Genomic DNA, 25,768 nt, shown 5'->3' with positions numbered 1-25,768 from the left:
GTGCGTGTCTAACCGGGTCAGTGTGTGCGTGCACGTGTATGTATTTGCATTCACACAGCCCCCATCTATCCTGAGGGTAAATGTATGAAACTTTTTCTGTCGTTACAAAAGACAAACTACATTACAAAAGACAAACTAGACTGTCGTAAAACATAGTTCTGGTTGTAACTGTAACGACAGAAGGACGAGGTCACTCTTTTTAAGAGGGCTATTTAATCATGGTTGTGTGAAATCAAACGGAACAAAGAGCAGTGTACTGATGGACCAGCATCACTGCCTGTTACAACACACACACACACACATTCCCGAGTGCTTATTATTCATGTCCTAATTAAAACACTGCTATCAGAATTGAGAAACATAAATATAAAACAGCTAAAGGATTTTTCCAGTTTCATATCTAAAAAAAAAAAGAAAATAGTTATTATACAAAACATCATCATAATAATAGTAAAATGTGTCCAAGCTTAAAGAAATAAAAGCAAGACTGACGAGTACAAGAATCAATATGATTGTGACGACCCACTCCGCCCAGGACCTCTAACTGCTGTAGGATGCAGTGATGAAAGAGTTATATTTCCATTCTAATTAGCCTGGTCCCAATGCTCCACAGCTCCAAACTCCAATCAGACATTCCGATACTAATGATTCCTACTTAGGAAAGGCACTTCAACTGAAAGTCATCACATTGGTGGGAAATAGAGGGTTCAATGACTTATTGAGGGATACGTTAACTAGCTGTGGTCTGCTATGGGGAACTGGAGGATGGGAGTCGGGTTCAGGAAGTAATATTGAGCAACGGTAGGGTTTAATTATTGATTTGGAGGGATATTGTGGGGGTGAGGAGGACTGTCCATAGGGTGAAGGAAATAGGGGGCGTTGAGGAGTACAATTGGGAATAGTGGGCTTTTTTGGGGAGATGGTGTTGGGGTGTTAGTGAGGGGTGTCGTTGAGGTGTTGTACTACTGGCAGGTGTGGCCTGCCTCCTGCTGCAGCACCATCTCATCCATGCGTCCCTGCCAGGTGTCAATGGTGGTGAAGATCTGGGCTGAGGTGATGGGGTACGTGTAGCGCTCCCTGTCCATCCCCTGCTTGTCAATCATCACCATGTTGAAGTTATTATGGGAGATCTGGAGCAGTAACCTAGGCAACATACATCAACACTTCCATCAGGTCAAGGCTGAACACACAATGGTAGGTCTGAAGAATAAGTTATAGGTTTGTTATGAATGATGATGACGGTGTGTGTATGTACCTGAGTTGTAGAGCCAGCCCCGGGGGGATGAGTCTGTGGCTGATACGGCCGATCTGTGCCGGGTAAATCCCGACTAGTTCAATCACCGTCACATGCCTGAGATCCAGACCACACTGGGCATGCTGGAATACACACACATATTTATATTATAACCACACCAAAAACACACACATAGCATTGTACACACAAGCAAAGAACATGAAAATGCACTCACATACAAATTCAAGTAATGTCAACAAATGTCACAGAATCCATCACCTGGCCTGTTAAAGGCCCAGTGCAGTCAAAAACGTGCTTATCCCGTATTTTATATACATTTCCACACTATGAAGTTGGAATAATACTGTGAAATTTTGAAAATGCCCTTGTAATGTAAGAAGTGTTTGAAAAGACTGCCTGAAATTTCTGCCTATTTTGGTGAGATGGGAGTTTTGGTGACATCACCAGGCAGTAAATTAGTTAATAGACCAATAAGAAAGAGTTCCAAACCTCTCTGCTAACAGCTAGTTTTACCCTCCCCACTCAGACCACTCCCAGACAGTCCTAGTACCATTCTTGCTTTAGAAATTGCTCTTTTAGACCATTTTAATTGAAAACAATCACAGTAAGGTACTTAATTGTTTCCCATAAAGGATTTGATAGTGAGATGAAAATGGCTGCATTGGACCTTTAAAGGCGAGGTTGTAATGACTCACAGTGTATGACAAGAATCACCTCTTCCTGACACTTTAAAGGTCAGGCTTTTTAAAGGCTGCTCCCTTTTAATATCTTTTGACAGGCAGAAAATCATCTAAACCCAGAATAGCATGAATTTACAGAGCACACCGGCATTGTTTATTCTGCGCGGTGACATTTTCTCTGTTTACCAGGAACCACACACCCCATCAGCAGAACCACAGACAATTTGACCTACTCCCCCACTCGGTCTCCCTCTTTCCTCACTTTCTGCCTTTCTCCCCTCCCTCCCTCCCTCATCCCTCCCTCACCTGTAGATTAGTCATTTGGAACCTGTAGTAATGATTGGCAGCTGTGGGAGCAGAGATGATGAGGAGACGTCGTTTCTCATAGAACTGGTCCAGCAGACCTGAGGCTGTACGCACCCCCACGTTGATGTTCATAGCTGTGACATAACATGTTATGACATAATAAAACACTACATCATTGCATCATATCACATCATCATATTCTATGAAAGCAAATGATGTAACTTGATTTGAAATTGCCCCAAAAAATCTCAAAATGATGTCAATTTCATTGTTCTGTTTTACTTGTCTTTACTGGTCTTGTTGTATTATAGTTTGCTAGCAATAGTACCGAATGACTTGTTCCTTCCACAGCGTATATCAGAAGTGCTATATGGAGCGTCACTGTATTTTATAATATGATAGCAGTATAATACTGTCTCTTCTATTAGACAATAATCCACTTAAGAATGTGTCACAGACAGTGCTGGTCGATGTCAGAGCAGGCAGTATTGATCTGCTGGATCTCTGTGATCGATCGACAGCCCATCCTGGCCGAGGGAGACATCGATGGGCTGTTTTCACCTCCAGCGAACCCCTCAGCACCCCTGATCACAACTTCAATGCTGCTAAACACACAGCATGGTGGATGTGTAATGTACAGTTGAAGTCGAAAGTTTACATACACTTAGGTTGGAGTCATTAAAATTCATTTTTCAACCACTCCATACATTTCTTGTTAACAAACTGTAGTTTTGGCAAGTCGGTTAGGACATCTACTTTATGCATGACACAAGTCATTTTTCCAACAATTGTTTACAGACAGATTATTTCACTTATAATTCACTGTATCACAATTCCAGTGGGTCAGAAGTTTACATACACTAAGTTGACTGTGCCTTTACACAGCTTGGAAAATTCCAGAAAAATATGTCATGGCTTTCGAAGCTTCTGATTGGCTAATTTACATAATTTGAGTCAATTGGAGGTGTACCTGTGGATGTATTTCAAGGCCTACCTTCAAACTCAGTGCCTCTTTGCTTGACATCATGGGAAAATCTAAAGAAATCAGCCAAGACCTCATAAAAAAAAATTGTAGACCTCCACAAGGCTGGTTCATCCTTGGGAGCAATTTCCAAATGCCTGAAGGTGCCACGTTCATCTGTACAAACAATAGTACGCAAGTATAAACACCATGGGACCACGCAGCCGTCATACCGCTCAGGAAGGAGACGCGTTCTGTCTCCTAGAGATGAATGTACTTTGGTGCGAAAAGTGCAAATCAATCCCAAAACAACAGCAAAGGACCTTGTGAAGATGCAGTAAAACGAGTCCTATATTGACTTAACCTGAAAGGCCGCTCAGCAAGGAAGAATCCACTGCTCCAAAACCACCATAAAAAAAGCCAGACTACAGTTTGCAACTGCACATGGGGACAAAGATCGTACTTTTTGGAGAAATGTCCTCTGGTCTGATGAAACAAAAATAGAACTGTTTGGCCATAATGACCATCATTATGTTTGGAGGAAAAAGGGAGAGGCTTGCAAGCTGAAGAACACCATCACAACCGTGAAGCACGGGAGTGGCAGCATCATTTTGTGGGGGTGCTTTTCTGCAGGAGGGACTGGTGCACTTCACAAAACAGATGGCATCATGAGGGAGGAAATTATGTGGATATATTGATGCAACATCTCAAGGCATCAGTCAGGAAGTTAAAGCTTGGTCGCAAATGGGTCTTCCAAATGGACAATGACCCCAAGCATACTTCCAAATTTGTGGCGAAATGGCTTAAGGACAACCAAGTCAAGGTATTGGAGTGGCCATCACAAAGCCCTGACCTCAAGCCTATAGAAAATTTGTGGGCAGAACTGAAAAAGCATGTACGAGCAACGAGGCCTACAAACCTGATTCAGTTACACCAGCTCTGTCAGGAGGAATGGGACAAAATTCACCCAACTTATTGTGGGAAGCTTGTGGAAGGCTAACCGAAATGTTTGACCCAAGTTAAACAATTTTAAGGCAATGCTACCAAATACTAAATGAGTGTATGTAAACTTCTGACCCACTGGGAATGTGATGAAAGAAATAAATGCTGAAATAAATCATTCTCTCTACTATTATTCTGACATTTCACATTCTTAAAATAAAGTGGTGATCCTAACTGGAATTTTTACTAGGATTAAATGTCAGGAATTGTGAAAAACTGAGGTTAAATGTATTTGGCTAAGGTGTATGTAAACCTCCGACTTCAACTAGAAGTGTGTGTGGTTTATAGTGATGGGGGGGGGAAATCAATAGTTACATATTGGGATATTATTTTTGACGATATATCATATCATTTTGAAAATATCACAAAATAATTGTTGTGCTGGTTTGATGTGCCTGCATGTTCTCATTCTTCATTTTAAATAGGGAGTCAATTTGTTTTTCAGAACTTTTATTTCCATGTCTGATCGAATCGCAATAAAAATCCCAGTATTGAATCGCAATACATATAGATTCGTGATAATCGCAATACATATCGTATCGACACCTAAGTATCGTGATGATATTGTATCGGGAGGTCCCTAGCAATTCCCAGCCCTATTGGTTTATGTGAAGTGTAAAGTACTGTATGTGTGTCTGTGAGGTGTGCTTATGTGATGTGAACAGTATGTGTGTGTGTGTGTGTGTGTGCATACATGTGTGTGTGCACAGATATGTACCTGCACAGTTGGTTTCCGTGCCTGACCAGGTGAGTCCATACTGGCACACCCTGGCAGCACTGCCCTGAAGTTCGTACCCTCCTGTACATTTGAAATCACAGGTGGCTCCGTAGTTATCTCCATCACTGTCACACTTCATATAGCCGTTCTCTGGAGGGGTGATGGGGCTGCAGCGACGCACTGGTGGCACAAAACAGATTCAGACACACACTCTAAGGCTGTGTTCATGCAGCCCCAATTCTGATTCTTTTTCGCTAATTTTGTATTTTGACCTATCATTTCAGCTCTGAAAAAGATCTGACGTGATAGGTCAAAAGACCAATTAGTGGAATATAAAACTGTCTGATTGTGTAAAAGCAGCCTAAGAGGCATAAATGTGTAAGTGTTCTGTGATTGTTCCTTCAAATGTTGTCAGAACATTGCTGTCTGACTAGAAACATTGTAAAAATGTTGGGGGATCACCTCGTACTCTGACAGAGAAGCGGCAACTGCCCTTGTTTCCGGCTCGGTCATAGACGGTGTAGGACATCTTATGGAGCCCCTCAGGGAAGTGTCCAGGAGGCTTCCCTTTCAGGATCACACTGTAAACACAGCCTCAGTCAAATACTACACTGTGTCAATAGTACTGAAGCCTAACTAAAGACTTACCCTACTACTATTGCTACCATGACAACTACTATTACTGCTACTACTGCCACTTGACTTGGGCAGTATCCAGATGGTCATACCTTCATTCCAACCTTGTGCTATACCGTGATATTCGGTAATGCCGGCACTGAACACAAGGGGAGCTGTTTTCTAAACCCACAGCCTCTGTAATCCTAAGGTTAGCAATGCTAACAAGTACATGTAAAATCTCATAGAGAATTAAAATTAAATGCTAACAAGTTCGTTGCAAATTTTTTATACGGCCTCTAATCTAAATAATTTTCAGGACAGACCTCCCAGCTCATAAAGTTATACAACTAACTCAAAAAGCTACTTACAATTTGCTGCACGCACAAAACAAATATTAGACAGCAAGGCTCTTGATCCAGGAGGGGATTCTCTGCTGTTACTAAGCTAAGCTTGATTTTTGGAACAAGCTAATCACTTAGCTAGATAGTGAACTAGCTACTAAATTAGCAAACCAAATACACAACTGCAGAACATTTAGCAAATTTTAGACAGTTAAATTAATAGCTATAAAATATCTAGCTGGCAAACATTTTGCTGTGAATTCCATACTGTAACTAGACGTGTGCTGCACAACAGTGAGTGACTCACAAGTCTCTTGTTGTTGTGTGCTTGTAAACAACCACCACGTGACTGGGGACTACCGGTAAGAAAAATTATGTGACAGGTAAAATAAAGAACGCAATCTTCTTTATCGCCTATCATATTGCACTAGCTGACTGCAGGTATTTACTTAAAAAGTAACTACAAATATTCAAATGTATACAAAAACTTCAAATAAATAGTTTAAACTGTATTGAAAAAACATCCTGTGGCTATTTCCAAATATCCCGGTATACGGTAAATACACGGTTGAGATCGACCGATTAATCTGCATGGCTGATTAATTTTGGCCAATTTCAAGTTTTCATAACAATCGGTAATCTGCATTTTTGTACGCCGATTATGGCCGATTACATTGCAATCCACGAGGAAACTGCGTGGCAGGCTGACCACCTGTTACGCGAGTGCAGCAAGGAGCCAGGGTAAGTTTCTAGCTAGCATTAAACTTATCTTATAAAAAACTATCAATCTTAACATAATCACTAGTTAATTACACATGGTTGATGATATTACTAGGTTAACTAGCTTGTCCTGCGTTGCATATAATCAATGCGGTGCCTGTTAATTTATCATCGAATCACAGCCTACTTTGCCAAACGGGTGATGATTTAACAAAAGTGCGTTCGCGAAAAAGCGAAATCGTAGCACCAATGTACCTAACCATAAACATCAATGCCTTTCTTAAAATGAATACATACAGTGGATATAAAAAGTCTACACACCCCTGTTAAAATACCAGGCTTTTGTGATGTAAATAATGAGACAAAGATAAATCATGTCAGAACTTTTTATAATGTTAATGTGAACAATTAAATTGAAAAAAACTGAAATCTTCGAGGGGGAAAAATGAAAAATAAAAACCTTACAATAACCTGGTTGCATAAGTGTGCACACCCTCTTATAACTGGGGATGTGGCTGTGTTCAGAATTAACCAATCACATTCAAACTCATGTTAAATCGAAGTCATTACACACCTGCCATCATTTAAAGTGACTCTGATTAATCACAAATAAAGTTCAGCTGTTCTAGTAGGATTTTCCTGACATTTTCTTAGTTGCATCTCAGAGAAAAAGCCATGGTCCGCAGAGAGCTTCCAAAGCATCAGAGGGATCTCATTGTTGAAAGATATCAGTCAGGAGAAGGGTACAAAATAATTTCCAAAGCATTACATATACCATGGCACACAGTGAAGACAGTCATCATCAAGTGGAGAAAATATGGCACCACAGAGACATTACCAAGAACTGGACGTCCCTCCAAAATGTATGAAAAGACGAGAAGAAAACTGGTCAGGGAGGCTTCCAAGAGGCCTACAGCAACATTAAAGGAACTGCAGGAATCTCTGGCAAGTACTGGCTGTGTGCTACATGTGACAACAATCTCCCGTATTCTTCATATGAATGGGCTATGGGGTAGGGTGGCAAGACGGAAGCCTTTTCTTACAATGAAAAACATCCAAGCCCGGCTGAAGTTTGCAAAAACAAACATCAAGTCCCCCAAAAGCACGTGGGAAAATGTGTTATGGTCTTATGAAACCAAGGTTGAACTTTTTGGCCATAATTCCAAAAGGTATGTTTGGCGCAAAAACAACACTGCACATCACCCAAAGAACACCATACCCACAGTGAAGCATGGTGGTGGCAGCATCATGCTTTGGGGCCGTTTTTCTTTAGCTGGAACCGGGGCCTTAGTCAGGGTGGAGGGAATTATGAACAGTTCCAAATACCAGGCAATTTTGGCACAAAACCTTCAGGCGTCCTTTAGAAAGCTGAAGATGAAGTTCACCTTTCAGCACGACAACGACCCAAAGCACACATCCAAATCCACCAGAAAAATATTAACGTTTTGGAATGGCCCAGCCAGAGCCCAGACCTGAATCCAATTGAACATCTCTGGGGTGATCTGAAGAGGGCTGTGCACCGGAGATGTCCTCGCAATCTGACAGATTTGGAGCGCTTTTGCAAAGAAGAGTGGGCAAATATTGCCACATCAAGATGTGCCATGCTAATAGACTCCTACCCAAAAAGACTGAGTGCTGTAATAAAATCAAAAAGGTGCTTCAACAAAGTATTAGTTTAAGGGTGTGCACACTTATGCAACCAGGTTATTGTGAGTTTTTTTATTTTTATTTTTCCCCCTCAAAGATTTCAGTTTGTTTTTCAATTGAATTGCTCACGTTATAGGTCACATTAAAGGTGGAAAAAGTTCTGACATGATTTATCTTTGTCTCATTATTTACATCACAAAAACCTGGCATTTTAACAGGGGTGTGTAGACTTTTTATATCCACTGTAAGTATATTTTTTTAAACCTGTATATTTAGTTTAAAAAAAAAATCATTTTAGCTGGCAATATTAACTAGGAAATTTGTGTCACTTCTCTTGTGTTCAGTGCAAGCAGAGTCAGGGTATATGCAGCAGTTTGGGCCGCCTGGCTCGTTGCGAACTGTGTGAAGACCAATTCTTCCTAACAAAGACCGTAATTAATTTGCCCGAATTGTACATAATTATGACATAACATTGAAGGTTGTGCAATGTAACAGCAATATTTAGACTTAGGGATGCCACCCGTTAGATAAAATACGGAACGGTTCCGTATTTCACTGATAAACATTTTGTTTTCGAAATGATAGTTTCTGGATTTGACCATATTAATGACCAAAGGCTCGTATTTCTGTGTGTTTATTATATTATAATTAAGTCTATGATTTGATATTTGATAGAGCAGTCTGAGTGAGAAGTGGTAGGCAGCAGCAGGCTCGTGAGCATTCATTCAAACAGCACTTTCCTGCGTTTGCCAGCAGCTCTTCGCAATGCTTGAAGCACAGAGCTGTTTATGACTTCAAGCCTATCAACTCCAGAGATTAGGCTGGCAATACTATAGTGCCTATAAGAACATCCAATAGTCAAAGGTATATGAAATACAAATGGTATAGAGAGAAATAGTCCTATAAATTCCTATAATAACTACAACCTAAAACTTCTTAACTGGGAATATTGAAGACTCATGTTAAAATGAACCACCAGCTTTCATATGTTCTCATGTTCTGAGCAAGGAGCTTAAACGTTAGCTTTTTTTACATGGCACATATTGCACTTTTACTTTCTTCTCCAACACTTTGTTTTTGCATTATTTAAACCAAATTGAACGTTTCATTATTTATTTGAGACTAAATAAATTTTATTTATGTATTATATTGAGTTAAAATAAAAAAGTGTTAATTCAGTATTGTTGTAATTGTCATTATTACAAATATATATATAAAAATCGTCCGATTAATCGGTATCGGCTTTTATGGTCCTCCAAAAATCGCCGTTGAAAAATCATAATCGGTCGACATCTAATACACGGTATACAGCCCAAGCCTAACTACCACTACAGGTTATAAATGAAGGTTCAGTGGGGTTAAGGATCAGGGGTCAGACTGACTCAGTGAGGATGCCGTCGGCCGTGTCCTTGCCCTCCGGTGTGTCCCAGGTCACCCTGGCAGTGAGCTTGCCAGGCTCTGCCGTCTTGTCCTTCAGGTTAGGACACTTTATTACTGGGGCATCCACATCTACCAGAGAAGGAGAGAGGGGAGGGGGGAAAGAGTGGTTAAAAAGGTCAGCAGATGTGGAGGGAAGAAAAACAGGAAGAGAGGGGGAAAAAAAGTGCTTTTCCCTGTTCTGTCATGTTATGTCCTGTCTGTGTAATTGGGGTGATTTTAGACTAGAGAAGCTCCTGTGATGGAGTGCTGTTTCACCGAGTCGTGGCTGAAAGACGACATTGATAACATACAGCTGGCTGGGTTTTCCGTGCATCGGCAAGATAGAACAGCTGCCTCTGGTAAGACAAGTGGTGGCGGTCTGTGTCTATTTGTCAATAACAGCTAATATTAATGAAGTCTCAAGGTTTTGCTCACCTGAGGTAGAGTATCTCTTGATAAAATGTAGACAACACTATTTACCAAGAGAGTTTTCATCTATATTTTTTGTAGCTGTCTATTTACCACCACAAATCGATGCTGGCACTAAGACCGCACTCAACGACCCGTATAAGGCCATATCAAACAAGAAAATACTCATCCAGAGGCGGCACTCTCAGTGGCCAGGAACTTTAAAGTAGGGAAACTTAAATCCGTTTTACCTCATTTCCACCAGCATGTTACATGTCCAACCAGAGGTAAAAAACTCTAGACCACCTTTACTCCACACAGAGACGCATACAAAGCTCACCCTCCATTTGGCAAATCTGACCATAACTCTATCCTCCTGATTCCGGCTTACAAATCAAATCTAATTGTATTTGTCACATGCGCCGAATACAACAGGTGTAGACCTTACAGTGAAGTGATAACTTACAAGCTCTTAACCAACAATGCAATTTTAAGAAAAATAAGTCTTAAGTAAAATAAAATAAAATAATGAATTATAAAGCAGCAGTAAAATAACAGTAGCGAGGCTATATACGGGGGGTAGCGGTATAGAGTCAATGTGTGGGTGAACCGGTTAGTCAAGGTCATTGAGCAGGTTAGGAGCTTCAAGTTCCTTGGTGTCCACATCACCAACGAATTGTCATGGTCCAAACACACCAAGACAGTCGTGAAGAGGGCACGACAACGCCTATTCCTTCTCAGGAGACTGAAAAGATTTGTCATGGGTCCTCAGATCCTCAAAAAGTTATACAGCTGCACCATCGAGAGCATCCTGACTGGTTGCATGGTATGGCAACTGCTCGGCCTCCGACCGCAAGGCACTACAGAGGGCAGTGCATACGGCCCAGTACATCACTGGGGCCAAGCTTCCTACCATCCAGGACCTCTACTCACACCTGGCTGCTGCCATTCCTGAGCAAGCTCTGTACTGGTGGTGCCCCGATCCTGCAGCTGAATCAACTTTAGGAGACGGTCCTGGCGCTTGTTGGACTTTCTTGGGCACCCTGAAGCCTTCTTCACAACAATTGAACCGCTCTCCTTGAAGTTCTTGATGATCCGATAAATGGTTGATTTAGGTGCAATCTTACTGGCAGCAATATCCTTGCTGGTGAAGCCCTTTTTGTGCAAAGCAATGATGACGGCACGTGTTTCCTTGCAGGTAACCATGGTTGACAGAGGAAGAACAATGATTCCAAGCACCACCCTCCTTTTGAAGCTTCCAGTCTGTTATTCGAACTCAATCAGCATGACAGAGTGATCTCCAGCCTTGTCCTCGTCAACACTCACACCTGTGTTAACCTCTACGGGCCACGGGGGCAGTATTGAGAATTTTGAAAGAAATATGTGCCCATTTTTAACTGCCTCCTACACCAACTCAGAAGCTAGGATATGCATATTATTAACACATTCGGATAGAAAACACTCTGAATTTTCTAAAACAGTTTGAATGGTGTCTGTAAGTATAACAAAACTCATATTGCAGGCAAAAACCTGTGAAAAATAGATTAAAAAAAATGAGAATTTTGTGACTGTACTATTTAGTGTCATTGTTTTAAAGATACCACAGTGAGAAAGGATTCAGTTCGCAACTCCTACTGCTTCCACTAGATGTCAACGATCTTTAGAAAGTTGTTGGAAGCATCTGTCATGAATACAGACCGAATTAGAAAGCTTACAAGTTGACACGTCATCACTTCATTTTTTGCGCCTGCGCATGAATCTGAGAAGAGTGCCTTTGTCATTATCGTTTATTCTAGACACTTGATAGGTTGTGTGAAAATATTACTGATGTTTACTGATGTTTCACGTTAAAAATGGACCAAAAGATTAGTGCTAAACAACGTTTGACATGTTTAAACAAACGTAAATAGATTATTTACTAGGTTTTCTTTAGCTTTTCGACGTGACTTTACACTGCCCACCTCATTTTGTGGGAGCCTACTGAACGCTAACTATTTGGACATAAATTATGAACTTTGTCAAAAGAAACCACATTTGTTCTGGACCTGGGATCTCTGGCAGCGCCTTCTGATGGAGATAATCAAAGGTAAGGGGATATTTAGAATGTTATTATCGATATTAGATGATGCTAATGCTAACGGTATAGCTTAGCTTAGCTTAGCATATAGCTTATTGTTGTTAGCATAGTACCCAGTTTATGCAAAATGTGATTTCCCAGTAAAGTTATTTTGAGATCTGGCCATTCGGTAGCAATTACGAGATGATAATATATTATTCTTTGAATGACAATATTATAATTTACCAATGTTTTCGAATAGTAATTCCGTGATTTGTAATGCTGGATTCACTGGGTGCATTCGAGCCGAAAAAAATTCTGAATTTCACCGCGACTGTAAATGCTGTTTTTGGATATAAATATGAACTTGATGGAACTAAAAATGCATGTATTGTATAACATAATGTCCTATGAGTGTCATCTGATGCAGATTGTCAAAGGTAAGTGCATAATTCTAGCTAGTTTTCTGTCTGTTGATGCCCTTCTTTGAATTGGCTAAACATTACACGCAGCTATTGTCAATGTACTCTCCTCACATAACCTAACTTTATGCATTCTCCGTAATGCCTCTGAAAATCGGACAGCGTGGTTAGATTTAGGAGATATATCTTTCAAATGGAGGAAAATAGTTGATTATTTGATTTTTTGAAATGATTACTCTTGCAGTTTTGAATTCCCCGCCATGGTCACATGACAATGAATCCCAATACCGGGATAAGATCGGGATAAGATCCTCAACAGGTTAACGAGAGAATCACTGACATGATGTCAGCTGGTCCTTTTGTGGCAAGTTTGAAATGCAGTGGAAATGTTTTTGGGGGATTCAGTTCATTTGCATGGCAAATAGGGACTTTGCAATGCATCTGATCACTCTTCATAACATTCTGGAGTATATGCAAATTGCCATCATACAAACTGAGGCAGCAGACTTTGTGAAAATGTATATCTGTGTCATTCTCAAACCTTTTTGGCCACGACTGTACATATTACCTCAATTAACCAGTGCCCCCGCACCGGTACCCCCTGTATATAGCCTCGTTACTGTTATTTTATTGTTGCTCTTTCATTATATAAAAAAAAAATGTTTTCTTATTTTTTACTTTTTATTTATTTAGTCAGTTTATTTAGTAAATATTTTCTTAACACTTTTTTAACTGCATTGTTGGTTAAGGGCTTGTAAGCATTTCACTGTAAGGTCTACACCTGTTGTATTCAGCAAATACAATTTGATTTGACAGCTACAGACAAACACCACACACACACAAACACCATACACATACTGTACATCGGTAAATGCACACACGCACGCACGCACTCACCCACACACGCACATACATCCACTTGCACGCAAGCACTCTCTGACTCACCTACGCAGGCGCTCTCCCCTGAGGTCCAGGTTTTGTGGTACTGGCAGGTGACAGTCTTGGACCCCTTCAGAGTGTATCCAAGGGAGCAGAAGAACTCACAGCGAGAGTTAAAGTAGGATCCGTCTGAACACTTATAGCCACCGTTAGCAGGCATCTGTAGCTTAGGACACCGGATCTCTGACAGGGAAACACAAATCAAGTCCATAAATGTATTTTCACAAACAGGGTGTATGATTAGCAGGTAGCTGAAGAATCTGACAATGATTCTATTGGTTGTGTGTATCTTCAGTGGTTACATAAAGTACCAGTCAAAAGTTTGGACACACCTACTCTTTTAAGGGTTTTTCTTTACTTGTACTACATTGTAGAATAACAGTGAAGACATAAATATGAAATAACACATATGGAATCATGTAGTAACCAAAAAAGTGTTAAACAAAATCAAAATATATTTTATACTTCAGATTCTTCAAAGTAGCCACTCTTTGCCTTGACAGCTTTGCACACTCTTGGCATTCTCTCAACCAGCTTCATGAGGTAGTCACCTGGAATGCATTTAAATTAACAGGTGTGCCTTGTTAAAAGTTAATTTGTGGAATTAATTTGTGGAATACCAAGTCCATATGATGGCAAGAACAGCTCAAATAAGCAAGGATCGTAGCCTCTTTTTCAACTCAACTTTCACATCTAGATGGCCGGGAACTGTAGAACCCAGAACTGTAGAACCCAGTTCCTACATTTGAATATAAAAATGGATTTTATCAAAAATAATTATGCTACCTTATATCTCTGGGACCCTCAGGATGACAAATCAGAGCAAGATTACTGAATGTAAGTACATATTTACCTTCTAAGGTGAATGTATCAAACCAGTTGCCGTGATAAAAGCGTTTTGTTGTTTTGCACTCTCCTCAAACAATAGCATGGTCTTTTTTTCACTGTAATAGCTACTGTAAATTGGACAGTGCAGTTAGATTAACAAGAATATAAGCTTTCTGCCCATATCAGACATGTCTACTGTATATCCTGGAAAGTTGGCTGTTACTTACAATGTCATTCTATTCACATTAGCGCATGTTAACAACAACCGTTCCAGTTTAGGGACACCGATCTGAAGACATGAAGGTCAGTCAATACTGAACATTTCAAGAACTTTGAAAGTTTCTTCAAATGCAGTCGCTAAAACCATCAAGCGCTATGATGAAACTGGCTCTCATGAGGACCGCCACAGGAAAGGAAGACCCCAAGTTACCTCTGCTGCAGTGGATAAGTTCATTAGAGTTACCAGCCTCAGAAATTGCAGCCCAAATAAATGCTTCACAGAGTTCAAGTAAGAGACACATCTCAACATCAGCTGTTCAGAGGAGACTGTGTGAATCAGGCCTTACATTTACATTTTAGTCATTTAGCAGACGCTCTTATCCAGAGCGACTTACAGTAGTGACTGCATACATTTCATATAAGGCACACTTAACCAGAAGAAAACTGGTCAGGGAGGCTTCTAACCAGCATGGCTATCACAGCACTCTGCCATCCCATCTGGTTTGCGCTTAGTGGGACTATCATTTGTTTTTCAACAGGACAATGACCCAAAAACACACCTCCAGGCTGTGGAAGTGCTATTTGGCCAAGAAGGAGAGTGATGGAGTGCTGCATCAGATGACCTGGCCTCCACAATCACCTGACCTCAACCCAATTGAGATGGTTTGTGATTTTAACAAATATAAATATATATATATATATATATATATAAATAAATATAAATATATTTATTTATATATATATATATATATATATATATATATATATATATATATATATATATATATATATATATATATATATATATATATATATATATATATATATATATATATATATATATATATATATATATATATAACCTTTATTTAACCAGGTAGGCCAGTTGAGAGCAAGTTCTCATTTACAACTGCGACCTGGCCAAGATAAAGCAAAGCAGTGCGACACAAACAACAACACAGAGTTACACATGGGATAAACAAACATACAGTCAATAACACAATAGAAAAATCTATATACAGTGTGTGCAAATGTAGTACGATTAGGGAGGTAAGGCAATAAATAGGCCATTGTGGCGAAATAATTACAATTTAGCATTAACACTGGAGTGATAGATGTGCAGATGATGATGTGCAAGTAGAGATACTGGGGTGCAAAAGAGCAAAAATAAATAACAATATGGGATGAGGTAGTTGGGTGGGCTATTTACAGATGGGCTGTGTACAGGTGCAGTGATCAGTAAGCTGCTCTGACAGCTGATGCTTAAAGTCTCCAGCTTCAGTGATTTTTGCAATTCGTTCCAGTCATTGGCAGCAGAGAACTGGAAGGAAAGACGGCCAAATGAGGAGTTGGCTTTGGGGATGACCAGTGAAATATACCTGCTGGAGCGTGTGCTACGGGTGAGTGTTGCTGTGGTGACCAGTGAGCTGAGATAAGACAGGGCTTTACCTAGCAAAGACTTATACATGGCCTGGAGCCAGTGGGTTTGGCGACGAACATGAAGCGAGGGCCAGCCAACGAGAGCATAGAGGTCGCAGTGGTGGGTAGTATATGGGGCTTTGGTGACTTGATAGACTACATCTAATTTGCTAAGTAGAGTGTTGGAGGCTATTTTTTAAATGACATTGCCATAGTCAAGGATCGGTAGGATAGTCAGTTTTACAAGGGTATGTTCAGCAGCATGAGTGAAGGAGGCTTTGTTGCGAAATATGAAGCCAATTCAAGATTTAATTTTGGATTGGAGATGTTTAATGTGAGTCTGAAAGGAGAGTTTACAGTCTAGCCAGACACCTAGGTATTTGTAGTTTTCCACATATTCTAAGTCAGAACCGTCCAGAGTAGTGATGCTAGTTGGGCGGGCGGGTGCGGGCAGCGAACGGTTGAAAAGCATGCATTTAGTTTTACTAGCGTTTAAGAGCAGCTGGAGGCCACGGAAGGAGTATTGTATGGCATTGAAGCTCGTTAGGAGGTTTGTTAACACAGTGTCCAAAGAAGGGCCAGATGTATACAGAATGGTGTCGTCTGCATAGAGGTGGATCAGGGAATCACCCGCAGCAAGAGCGACATCATTGATATATACAGAGAAAAGACTCTGCCTGAGAACTGAACCCTGTGGCACCCCCATAGAGACCGCCAGAGGTCCGGACAACAGGCCCTCCGATTTGACACACTGAACTCTATCTGAGAAGTAGTTGGTGAACCAGGCAAGGCAGTCTTTTGAGAAACCAAGGCTATTGAGTCTGCCAATAAGAATGCGGTGATTGACAGAGTCGAAAGCCTTGGCCAGGTCGATGAAGATGGCTGCACACTACTGTCTTTTATCGATGGCGGTTATGATATTGTTTAGGACTTGAGGGTGGCTGAGGTGCACCCATGACCAGCTCGAAAACCAGATTGCATAGCGGAGAAGGTACGGTGGGATTCAAAACAGTCTGCGGGGGGTGCAGAGCTGTTGGCCGGGGTAGGTGTAGACAGGTGGAATGCATGGCCAGCCGTAGAAAAATGCTTATTGAAATTCTCGATTATTGTGGATTTATCGGTGGTGACAGTGTTCCCTAGCCTCAGCGCAGTGGGCAGCTGGGAGGAGGTGATCTTATTCTCCATGGACTTTAGTGTCCCAGAACTTTGAGTACAGGATGCAAATTTCCCAAAACTGATGAGTTGGGATGAGTTGGACCGCAGAGTGAAGGAAAAGCAGCCAACAAGTGCTCAGCATATGTGGGAACTCCTTCAAGACTGTTGGAAAAGCATTCCAGGTGAAGTTGGTTGAGAGAATGCCAAGAGTGTGCAAAAGCTGTCATCAGCTTCTTAGAAAAATCAAAAATCAAAAATATATTTAGATTTGTGAAACACTTTTTTAGTTACTACATGATTTCATGTGTTATTTCTACAATGTAAACATTTTTACAAATAAAGAAAAACCCTTGAATGAGTAGGTGTGTCCAAACTTTTGACTGGTACTGTATGTTTGGTGTAAATGTGTGTGTCCAGTGATTTTGGGTCTCGCCAGTAGGCCAGGTGTGCGAGTTTGTGTGTGTGTGGCGGTCTCACCCCTGCAGGCGTAGTTTCCTGACCAGTGTTTGCTGGCCATACACACCACCTCTGGGTGTCCCTGCTGCATCTCGTAACCCCTCTTACAGCGGATCTTACAGCGCGATCCCATCACGTTCTTATAATACTGCCCTCCAGGACTCCGACAACTCACGTCGCCATGCTTCACCTTGATGGGCGCGCACCAAGGGGTCCCTAAAAATGGGGTTGGGTGGGGAATAAGAGGGAGAGTTATACTATTCACATAAAATATTGAAATAAACGTCCTTCTGGTTCAGGTGCTGGGCAGACATCTATCTATACAGGATAGAGGTAGACATTGTCTGTTTGTGCCGCAATGTAAATTAACTATTGGGGGCCGGGGGGTATTTACCAGTGTTTTGGACATCCATGTGTTTTCTCACCTTACTGCTAAAATGAAGAGAGGCTGTGAGTGTAAGTCAGGCAGTGAGGTACCCATAACAACATACATAATCCATACTGATTTACCACAGGACACAGTGTTTACAGCAGACTAAAGAGATCAAAATCAGGAGTGCGAGTGTAAACCCATCCATCATCTCATCACAGGTAGACAGAATGATACAATGGCTTTGTCACTTACCATAATCCATGCTGACAATAAGAAGTACTTGACAACAAGAAGTACTTGCTTGAGTAAAGAAAAGATATAGGTTGAGAGTAAGGGAAATAGTTTGAGTGTGTGTGTGTGTGTGTCCGTGTGCGTGTCTGTCTTTGATCACTTTGATCCAGTGGATTTAAATGGGATCACTCAATCATACTGTTGATTAGAGCTACTAAACCCCATCAATTGAACTATTAATAAATATAACCTTCAGACTGGAGGCTGAAGTGGATGATGATTTAGAGTTGATTTACAGCATGAGGGATAAAGATGTGTCAGAAGAACACTAAAGTTGCCTCCAACTTTCCTCTACCAGTTGGACGGCTCTATCCATCCCTCAAACGCTTGCCTAAAGATTCCTTTTGGGAATGCCAAGTTTGAGGGGCCAGCAGGTTTGTATTCCAGGGAAATAAAATATGCAGTCTATCTCCCACTGGCTCAGAACACACACACACTTTCTTGTAAGCGCACACACACTCTCTCTAACACACACTCTCAAACACACACCAGCTGGACTGTCCGTGTGTGTGTGTGTGTTGGCTGTATCTCCAGTCTCCACTGTCATTGAGTAAGAGAACACAATACAATATTTGAGTCTCTACAGAAGAGAAATAGTCCAGGAGTTTGGTTTGGCCCAGAGGGTAAAATTCCATGTCTAACTGACCTCAATGAAAAGTTGAAAGTTAAGTTTGACATAATTGTGTCAGTTTGTAAAACATGGGATGAAGCATATCGCTATCTTGTGGAGAAGAAAATAACATAGTTGTGTACATCACATTGAAGTGAAAGACACACAGCTAACTTTGATTGGCTTTTCAAATAAAATACATGTTTTCAATGTTGATAAAAAGTGAAGTCAATGCTTTGAGTTTAAGAGGCTTACTTCAACCCTAAACTTTCCTGCAAGTTGAAAGCGAGTGCCAGAGTGTGTAAAAGCGTGCGTGCGTGTGGCAGCAGAGCTTGGTCAAAGCATTCACCTCCGTTTATACGAGCATATGCATCTTCATCATCTCCATAGCCATAGTATCCCGACCCTGGGAAAGTAAGAGGGAGAAGAAAGCAGCTAGTGACCAAGGCAGGGAGAGAGCAAGGCTGCATTCAAGATAAGAGTAGGGCTGCATTGGTTTCTGTATAGCACTTTGTGACATCTGCTGATGTAAAAAGGGCTTTATAAATACATTTGATTGAAAGGGTTTATCAACGTTTCAAAACATGTGGTAGTCCTAATCCTTCAGCAAGAGATTTGGGTTGGACTTTACTGGCGTTTTGCAAGGGGTCATTATTAAATCAAGATTATCACTGTTGGAAAACGTTGCTAAACTATTCCTCCAAAGAGGAATGAGAGAAATCTCTTTAACACATGCAGAGAAAAAGAACCCCAAGGGAGCCCTTCTCCCCAGCTGGTTTGGCACAATTAATCACTTTTACTGCAACCTTGTTCTAAAACCAGTGGTTCAATGGCAACCTCACACTGGGGTCACATTCAGTAAGTATGAAACTGAAGGAAACGTTTTGAAATGGAGGAGGATCTACCTAAACCTTTTCTCCATTCCAAAATGTTTTCTCCTGTTTGTTCTTGCTGAAATGTGACTCAGGGTCTTGTTGTGAGGTCACCAACATACTTACTGTGATATGTGACTAGTGCTCCAATATTGGTTTCCTTTCCTTCTCTCCTTCTTGGTCACTAATATGAGAGAGCTAGAAAAAGAATGGCCTTCCAATCTGGCTTATTGCTTTCATCTGTCAAGATCTTTGATATCAGTTGTCAAAAGGAAAGCAGATATGAGTATTGGGACGTTGCTTGTCTGGAAGACAATGCTTCGCTGTCACAGCAAAATTGCTGCATGATCTAGAGCCTTCTACTTCAAAATGATACATAACCTTTCAACGCACAATGCAAGATAAAGGAGGAGTGACGTGAGGGAGAGAGAAAAAGGTGAGGGGAATAAAAAGTGAAGGGAGTGGGCGTGAGAATGGGTGAGGGAAGGAAAGGGGTGTAAATGGGAGAGAGGAGTGAGGAGCGAGCTCAGATACGCCCAATCGCTACCAGAGGAGGATGTTGTGGACTCTAACCCAGTGTGAATGTGTTCTCTGTTCAGGATCCATGAGGGACAAAACAGACAGAGAAGTCTTTCACTCCTGCTACAGCTACACGCTCCCAGCCCGCCGGGCGTACATACACGTCAGCCAAATGTCTAACGCGCACTGCGGTTTTAGCAGTCAGATCACACTGCTACTGAGCACATCCTTATACAGACCCTGAATCTGATTTAGCTGGCTGAGGGGAAAACTCACGGGCACACAGCCAAGGAAGTCTATCAGAGGGAAACAGACATATCTGGGAAACTAATCACAGGTGTGTGCCGCTGCTTCAGATCAGTTCTATAACAAGCTTGCAGACAATTCACTGCCTACAGTGAGGTTATATATGACTATCCTTACATAGTACGACCACTATATGACCCAACACCAGAGTGCACATGGAGAACTTACCACACATCTCTACCGGGCTTGGTTATGGAGCCATAATAGACAACACACAACAGAGTAAATCTAACACACACACGTAGGCCTTCCTTTCTGTCTCTATCGAGACTGTTCTACAGATTACTATCCTGCTACAACAACTAAAGTTCTGCTCTGATTTTTTGGTTTTGTTATTCTGTAATAAATTGAATCCTAGGGGGCTCTACTGACATACACCACACCAGCAGAGAGCCGCATAGCCTATAGCAGGGGATATTTCCCAGAGACAGAGCTCGTCCATCTTCTCCACACGCACATCCTTAGAGACAAAGGCAGCCAGTTAGACTGACACTCACATCCCATCCAGCAATCTGCAGCAGAGGGCATAACACATTATTATAGACTTGTCTCTCTCCTTTCCTAAGGGATCTTAGAATACCGCAGTGCTGTTCCTTTTCCACTCAAAGCGGTCTCCAGAACAGCCAGGGATAAAATAACACTATGATTAACTTGAAACGATCTCATCCACATCATCAAATTGAGCCAGACTTGAATAAAAGCTGATATGCTGAGAAGTTGACACTCAACTTTATACTGGCAAGTTTTCTTTTATTACTTATTTCTTATTTGCTTAAAATCAGTGTGTGAATGAAGGCCAGATCCAGAGTTTTCAATAACAAAGAAAGAGAAAACCTAGAAGTTGTCATTCATCCACATAAACATGGTCCCAGTCCCAACAGTCTTTCTGTCAGTGCACTGAGGTTTGGAATCAGACAGCATCCCGAACAGTCTCTCTCTTCTTTTCTCTTCTCCTCTCACAGCGAAAATGACTCCTCAGAGGGTGGGAAGACGTCAGAGAGAACACGGTGTTGATAAAACAGAGAGAGCGAGAGAGCGAGGGAGAGGCTCTCCTGCCAAGCTCAATGAGAACAACAGGGCCAGAGGGAACACAAACTGAGGTTCCAGTCAGCTTTATTCAGCTGAGCTGTGCGTAATAGGAATCAATGACAGGGTTAATGTAGAAACATTGCCAGGAGGAGAACTGAACAGGCAGTACAGGCATCTGTTATTTCATCTGGGCATCAGAAACACACAGACTAAAGACAGTGAAGTGATTTGACCATCTCTTTCTCACTGCCTCTGTGCACAACTTCCCTTTAATAGATCTCTTCCTCACCCAACCACTCTAACTCTTGTTCTCTCCAACATCACATGCTCACGACACTTTTCTTAACGCATCAATCACTGACACTCTTACCGCCACGCTCTCTTTCTCTCTCACCATGGAGCATGAGAAGAAGCATTATTACGGCTACTCCAGTGGTATTAGTAAGCTGGCAGGCTTAGAGAATTCCCTGGGTTACATCACGCTGTGTTAAGACGGCATGTTTGAGCTTTCTGACAATTAACTATACTTTCAAGGTCACTCACCTACCATAGACCAACAGCACAGCAGTCCATTCGTAAAATATGAATGATTCATAGAGTCATTATGACTGGGTTTCACTGTCAGTAGAAATGCATGCTGAGCGAGCAATAATGGAGAAGGAGTCACTGAGTGTGTGCGTGTGTCTGTGTGAGTGTCTGCTTGTGTTGACAGAGAAAATAGTAATGAGAGGGGACAAAGGAGACTGCGGCAACCATCTTGTTTTCTGAGACAGCAGCCGAGACAGAAACATACAGAGTTCCGGAGAGAACCAACCATCAAACCCTTCTCTTGCCAGTCACCACCCACCTTCATATGCCCTGGAGGTAACATCAACACTCAACCTGTCTCTCAGTACAGACACCTCAAAGCACATAAAGTAACATCAACACTCAGCCTGTCTCTCAGTACAGACACCTCAATGCACATAAAGTAACATCAACAGTCAGCCTGTCTCTCAGTACAGACACCTCAAAGCACATAAAGTAACATCAACACTCAGCCTGTCTCTCAGTACAGACACCTCAATGCACATAAAGTAACATCAACACTCAGCCTGTCTCTCAGTACAGACACCTCAAAGCACTGTATAACACCAAAGCAAAGAGAGGTTACTAAGGCTACTTAAAACCCAAACCATCCCCCCCTTCTCAACCCCCTTTAATACACACACACACACACACACACACACACACACACACACACACACACACAAATTACGCCACATAAACAGTAACTAACAACCCCCAAATAAATACAAAGACCCCTGTTAAATCAACCCCCATAAACACACACACACACTCACAAGCACAGACTCACCAGTGACCGCCAGCTATAAGCATCAGTTTGACAAGCTGTGCTTAGCCTGTCAGTGTAAATCTAAATCCAGTAGCGTATGCACATGTTTCAGCCTGTTTCTCAGACAGAAGTGGTGAGCCGCGCCGCCACTGGACAAGACACATAGATCTCCAAATCAACACCCTCAAGCACACAATCTCTCTCTCTCTCTGAAACACCTTACATCTCTAACCTTGGTACGGACATACACACACACATACACGTATACACCCATGCATCCAAACTATTATACAGTCCAATCCCGTCTTGAACTTATTTCAGCTTCTCATTACTCTGCAGTGAATGTTCCTCTGCAGGATACTGTCCCTGCCCTGTTGGCACTCATCCATCTGGAAAACTCTCTCTCAGTGTGTGTGTAAGTGCTTGCATATATGTGTGTGTGTGACTTTGTGTGAAATTATTGTGTAACCAAGCTAAGATGGGAGAACACCACATGGAATCATATCAATCAATCAGCAAAAAATAAAACAACTATAATGGTCTCTCTATCCCATCATGGTGTCTGTCTACCTTTAAATCATTGGTATGTCCTGTTGACGGTTCCATTCAACGGATACAGTCCTCCTGTCACCCTCCAATCTTATTAAACAAAACCACCCAGCACTGGACAGACACTGACTCCACAGATCTGCGGGTCTAGGAAAGCTAGGAAATGGGAGGAGGCAGGCAGAGCAAATGTGCAGTTAGTCTGAACACAGGAACCCTTGTGTGGCTTGTGGCCTGTGACGGCTCCGACATCCCGGAGCTATGGGCTCTGATGCCGGTCACACTGGGGTGGACTGTAGTCGGGAAATATTTATTGGAGACGTGGAATTATCTAGGCTATTGACAACTTCGATGTGATTCGCCACTACGTTGACTGAAATCATAGACCATTAGCTAGGTAAAGATTAGTTACATTTTGGCACGTTTTACGTGCATATCCCCTTGTTAAACGAATGTACAACTGTTAAACTCACTACCCACTGAACACACCGGTTGAATCAATGTTGTTTCCACGACATTTCAATGAAATTACGTTGAACCAACGTGGAATAGCTGCGTTGAATTGACGTCTGTGCCCAGTGGGATAGCGCACTTACTTTGCATGGCAAAATAACTTGAACATAGGACTTAATTAATACGTTTTTTTACAAGCTATAGCACGAAGGTAAGCTAAGGCACCATGTGCAGAATGCTGACTTTAGTGTCTCATGAATTCTGCGGGAGACGTCCCCCAGATGCGCACTGCATTCCCCCCTTTTACCCTAGCCTCACCCCCCTCCACGTAAACATAAAATGTGGCTCACAAAAAGTAGCGGTGGGATATCGGCTAACCGATAATGAATACGTAATAACTGAACAAATTGCAACAACCACTAACTATGTTATGCAAATATCTAAAAACGTTACATTTATTTGAGAAATATAAATTAAATGGACGGTGTCCATTTGGACACTAGTGGGTTAACTAAATCCCTCTGATCCGCGGGTTGGATAAATATTTGCAATTCCTTACCTTCATAGGCTAAACTGAAGAAGAGCTGGACAAACACGAACAGGGACACTACCAGCCAGGTGTCCATATTCACGCGCGGGACACTCTTCAACATCTTTGTAAAGTACAGGAAAACTTCCAAGGCATTCCAACTTACCAAAGACCCGCCTCCTGCTCCAGAAACACGAGAGGATACTCCACCAGGATCCTAATCGAATCTGGCCTGAGCCACGGCGCACGCGTCAGCTAAATGCAGCAACACTGAACTAAACACTGCAAACAACTCTAACAAATGATAGTAGACATTTTAACCTGCAACAAAGTGACTTTGTTTTCATACAATAGCTTACGCATTTAGGTCTAGTTGCCACTTGCCAAAGCTGCTGGGGAAATACATTCCCCAAGAAAAAATCTAAAGGCACAACCAAATAAAGGCATCTCAAAACCAAAGTGATACATCATTGCTGGACACACACACACACACACACACACACACACACACACACACACACACACACACACACACACACACACACACACACACACAATTCAGTCCCATTCAAAATCCTATTTTCCCTAACCCCTAACCTAAACCTAACCTATACTCTTACCCTAACCCTAGCTCCTAAACCCCAAACTAACCCTAGATCCTAACCCTAATTCTAATCCTAACACTAATTCTAACCTTAACCCTAAACCCCCTAGAAATAGCATTTGACCTCGTGGGGACTAAGAAAATGTCCCCAGTTAGTCAAATTTTGTTTGTTTACTAGTTTACTATTCTTCTGGTCCCCACAAGTATAATTAAACACGTCCACACAAACACGGAGAGATCTCACACAGACACGCGCACATGTGGTGAGAGAAAGTATACAGCTGATGAAAGACTCTCCACCACCACCACACACACACACACACACACACACACACGGACACGCTCATGCGCTCTCAAACTCAAAGTTTGAGAGCGCATGAGCGTGTGTGTGTGTGTGTGTGTGTGTGTGTGTGTGTGTGGTGGTGGTGGAGAGTCTGGTCTCTTTAGGGGCGAGTCTCCACATGAAGGTGTTAAAGTGCTCCTTGTCTTCACAGGAAACAGGAGAGGGTAGTGTGAGTCAAACAGAGCTTCTGTGCAGTAGCCTCTCAGGATCTATAATAACAATAACACCAAACCAGACTGAACTAGGCTCGAACACAAAAAACTGCATGTGTGTGCGCGTGACTGTGCACGTGTTTGTTTCTCCTACATGTACTGCAGAAATGGATGTTTTAGATTCCAGAAGTGGATCCCATGTCTTCTGCTGGCTCCAAGTGCCCTTCCAGATAGTC

The 25,768-nt window shown here is 41.8% G+C and overlaps 1 protein-coding gene across 5 annotated transcripts; it reads right to left on the bottom strand.

The window, feature by feature from the left end:
• Nucleotides 1-193: 193 nt before the first annotated feature.
• LOC115156318 (sushi-repeat-containing protein SRPX) lies at nucleotides 194-24,590 on the bottom strand. 5 transcript variants are annotated; one of them, XM_029703791.1, is made up of 10 exons: nucleotides 24,464-24,590; nucleotides 19,193-19,249; nucleotides 17,591-17,785; nucleotides 13,499-13,675; nucleotides 9,631-9,757; nucleotides 5,385-5,503; nucleotides 4,923-5,102; nucleotides 2,242-2,375; nucleotides 1,256-1,377; nucleotides 194-1,143 (listed from the first exon to the last, which is right to left on the bottom strand). In XM_029703791.1, the coding sequence occupies exons 1-10, from the start codon at nucleotides 24,555-24,557 to the stop codon at nucleotides 963-965; spliced, it is 1,386 nt and encodes a 461-aa protein (XP_029559651.1). In that variant the 5' UTR covers nucleotides 24,558-24,590; the 3' UTR covers nucleotides 194-962. The 5 variants fall into 5 exon arrangements, with proteins under 5 accessions (XP_029559651.1, XP_029559655.1, XP_029559652.1 ...); XM_029703795.1 differs by lacking the exon at nucleotides 24,464-24,590 and adding an exon at nucleotides 23,476-23,583; XM_029703792.1 differs by lacking the exon at nucleotides 19,193-19,249.
• Nucleotides 24,591-25,768: the final 1,178 nt, after the last annotated feature.

This window comes from Salmo trutta, chromosome 20, assembly GCF_901001165.1.
Source record: "Salmo trutta chromosome 20, fSalTru1.1, whole genome shotgun sequence".
Taxonomy (NCBI): Eukaryota; Metazoa; Chordata; class Actinopteri; order Salmoniformes; family Salmonidae; genus Salmo; species Salmo trutta.
Note: the sequence above shows the minus strand (reverse complement) of the source record. Positions and strands in the feature narration are given on the sequence as shown.

Coding starts and splice junctions, on each gene's coding strand:
- LOC115156318 (XM_029703791.1), bottom strand. CDS start 24,557: ATGTTGAAGAGTGTCCCGCGCGTGAATATGGACACCTGGCTGGTAGTG. Junction 19,250..24,463: donor CTTCAGTTTAGCCTATGAAG/GTAAGGAATTGC, acceptor TTACTTTCCCAG/GGTCGGGATACTATGGCTAT. Junction 9,758..13,498: donor AGGGGAGAGCGCCTGCGTAG/GTGAGTCAGAGA, acceptor CTTCTCTGGTAG/ATGTGGATGCCCCAGTAATA.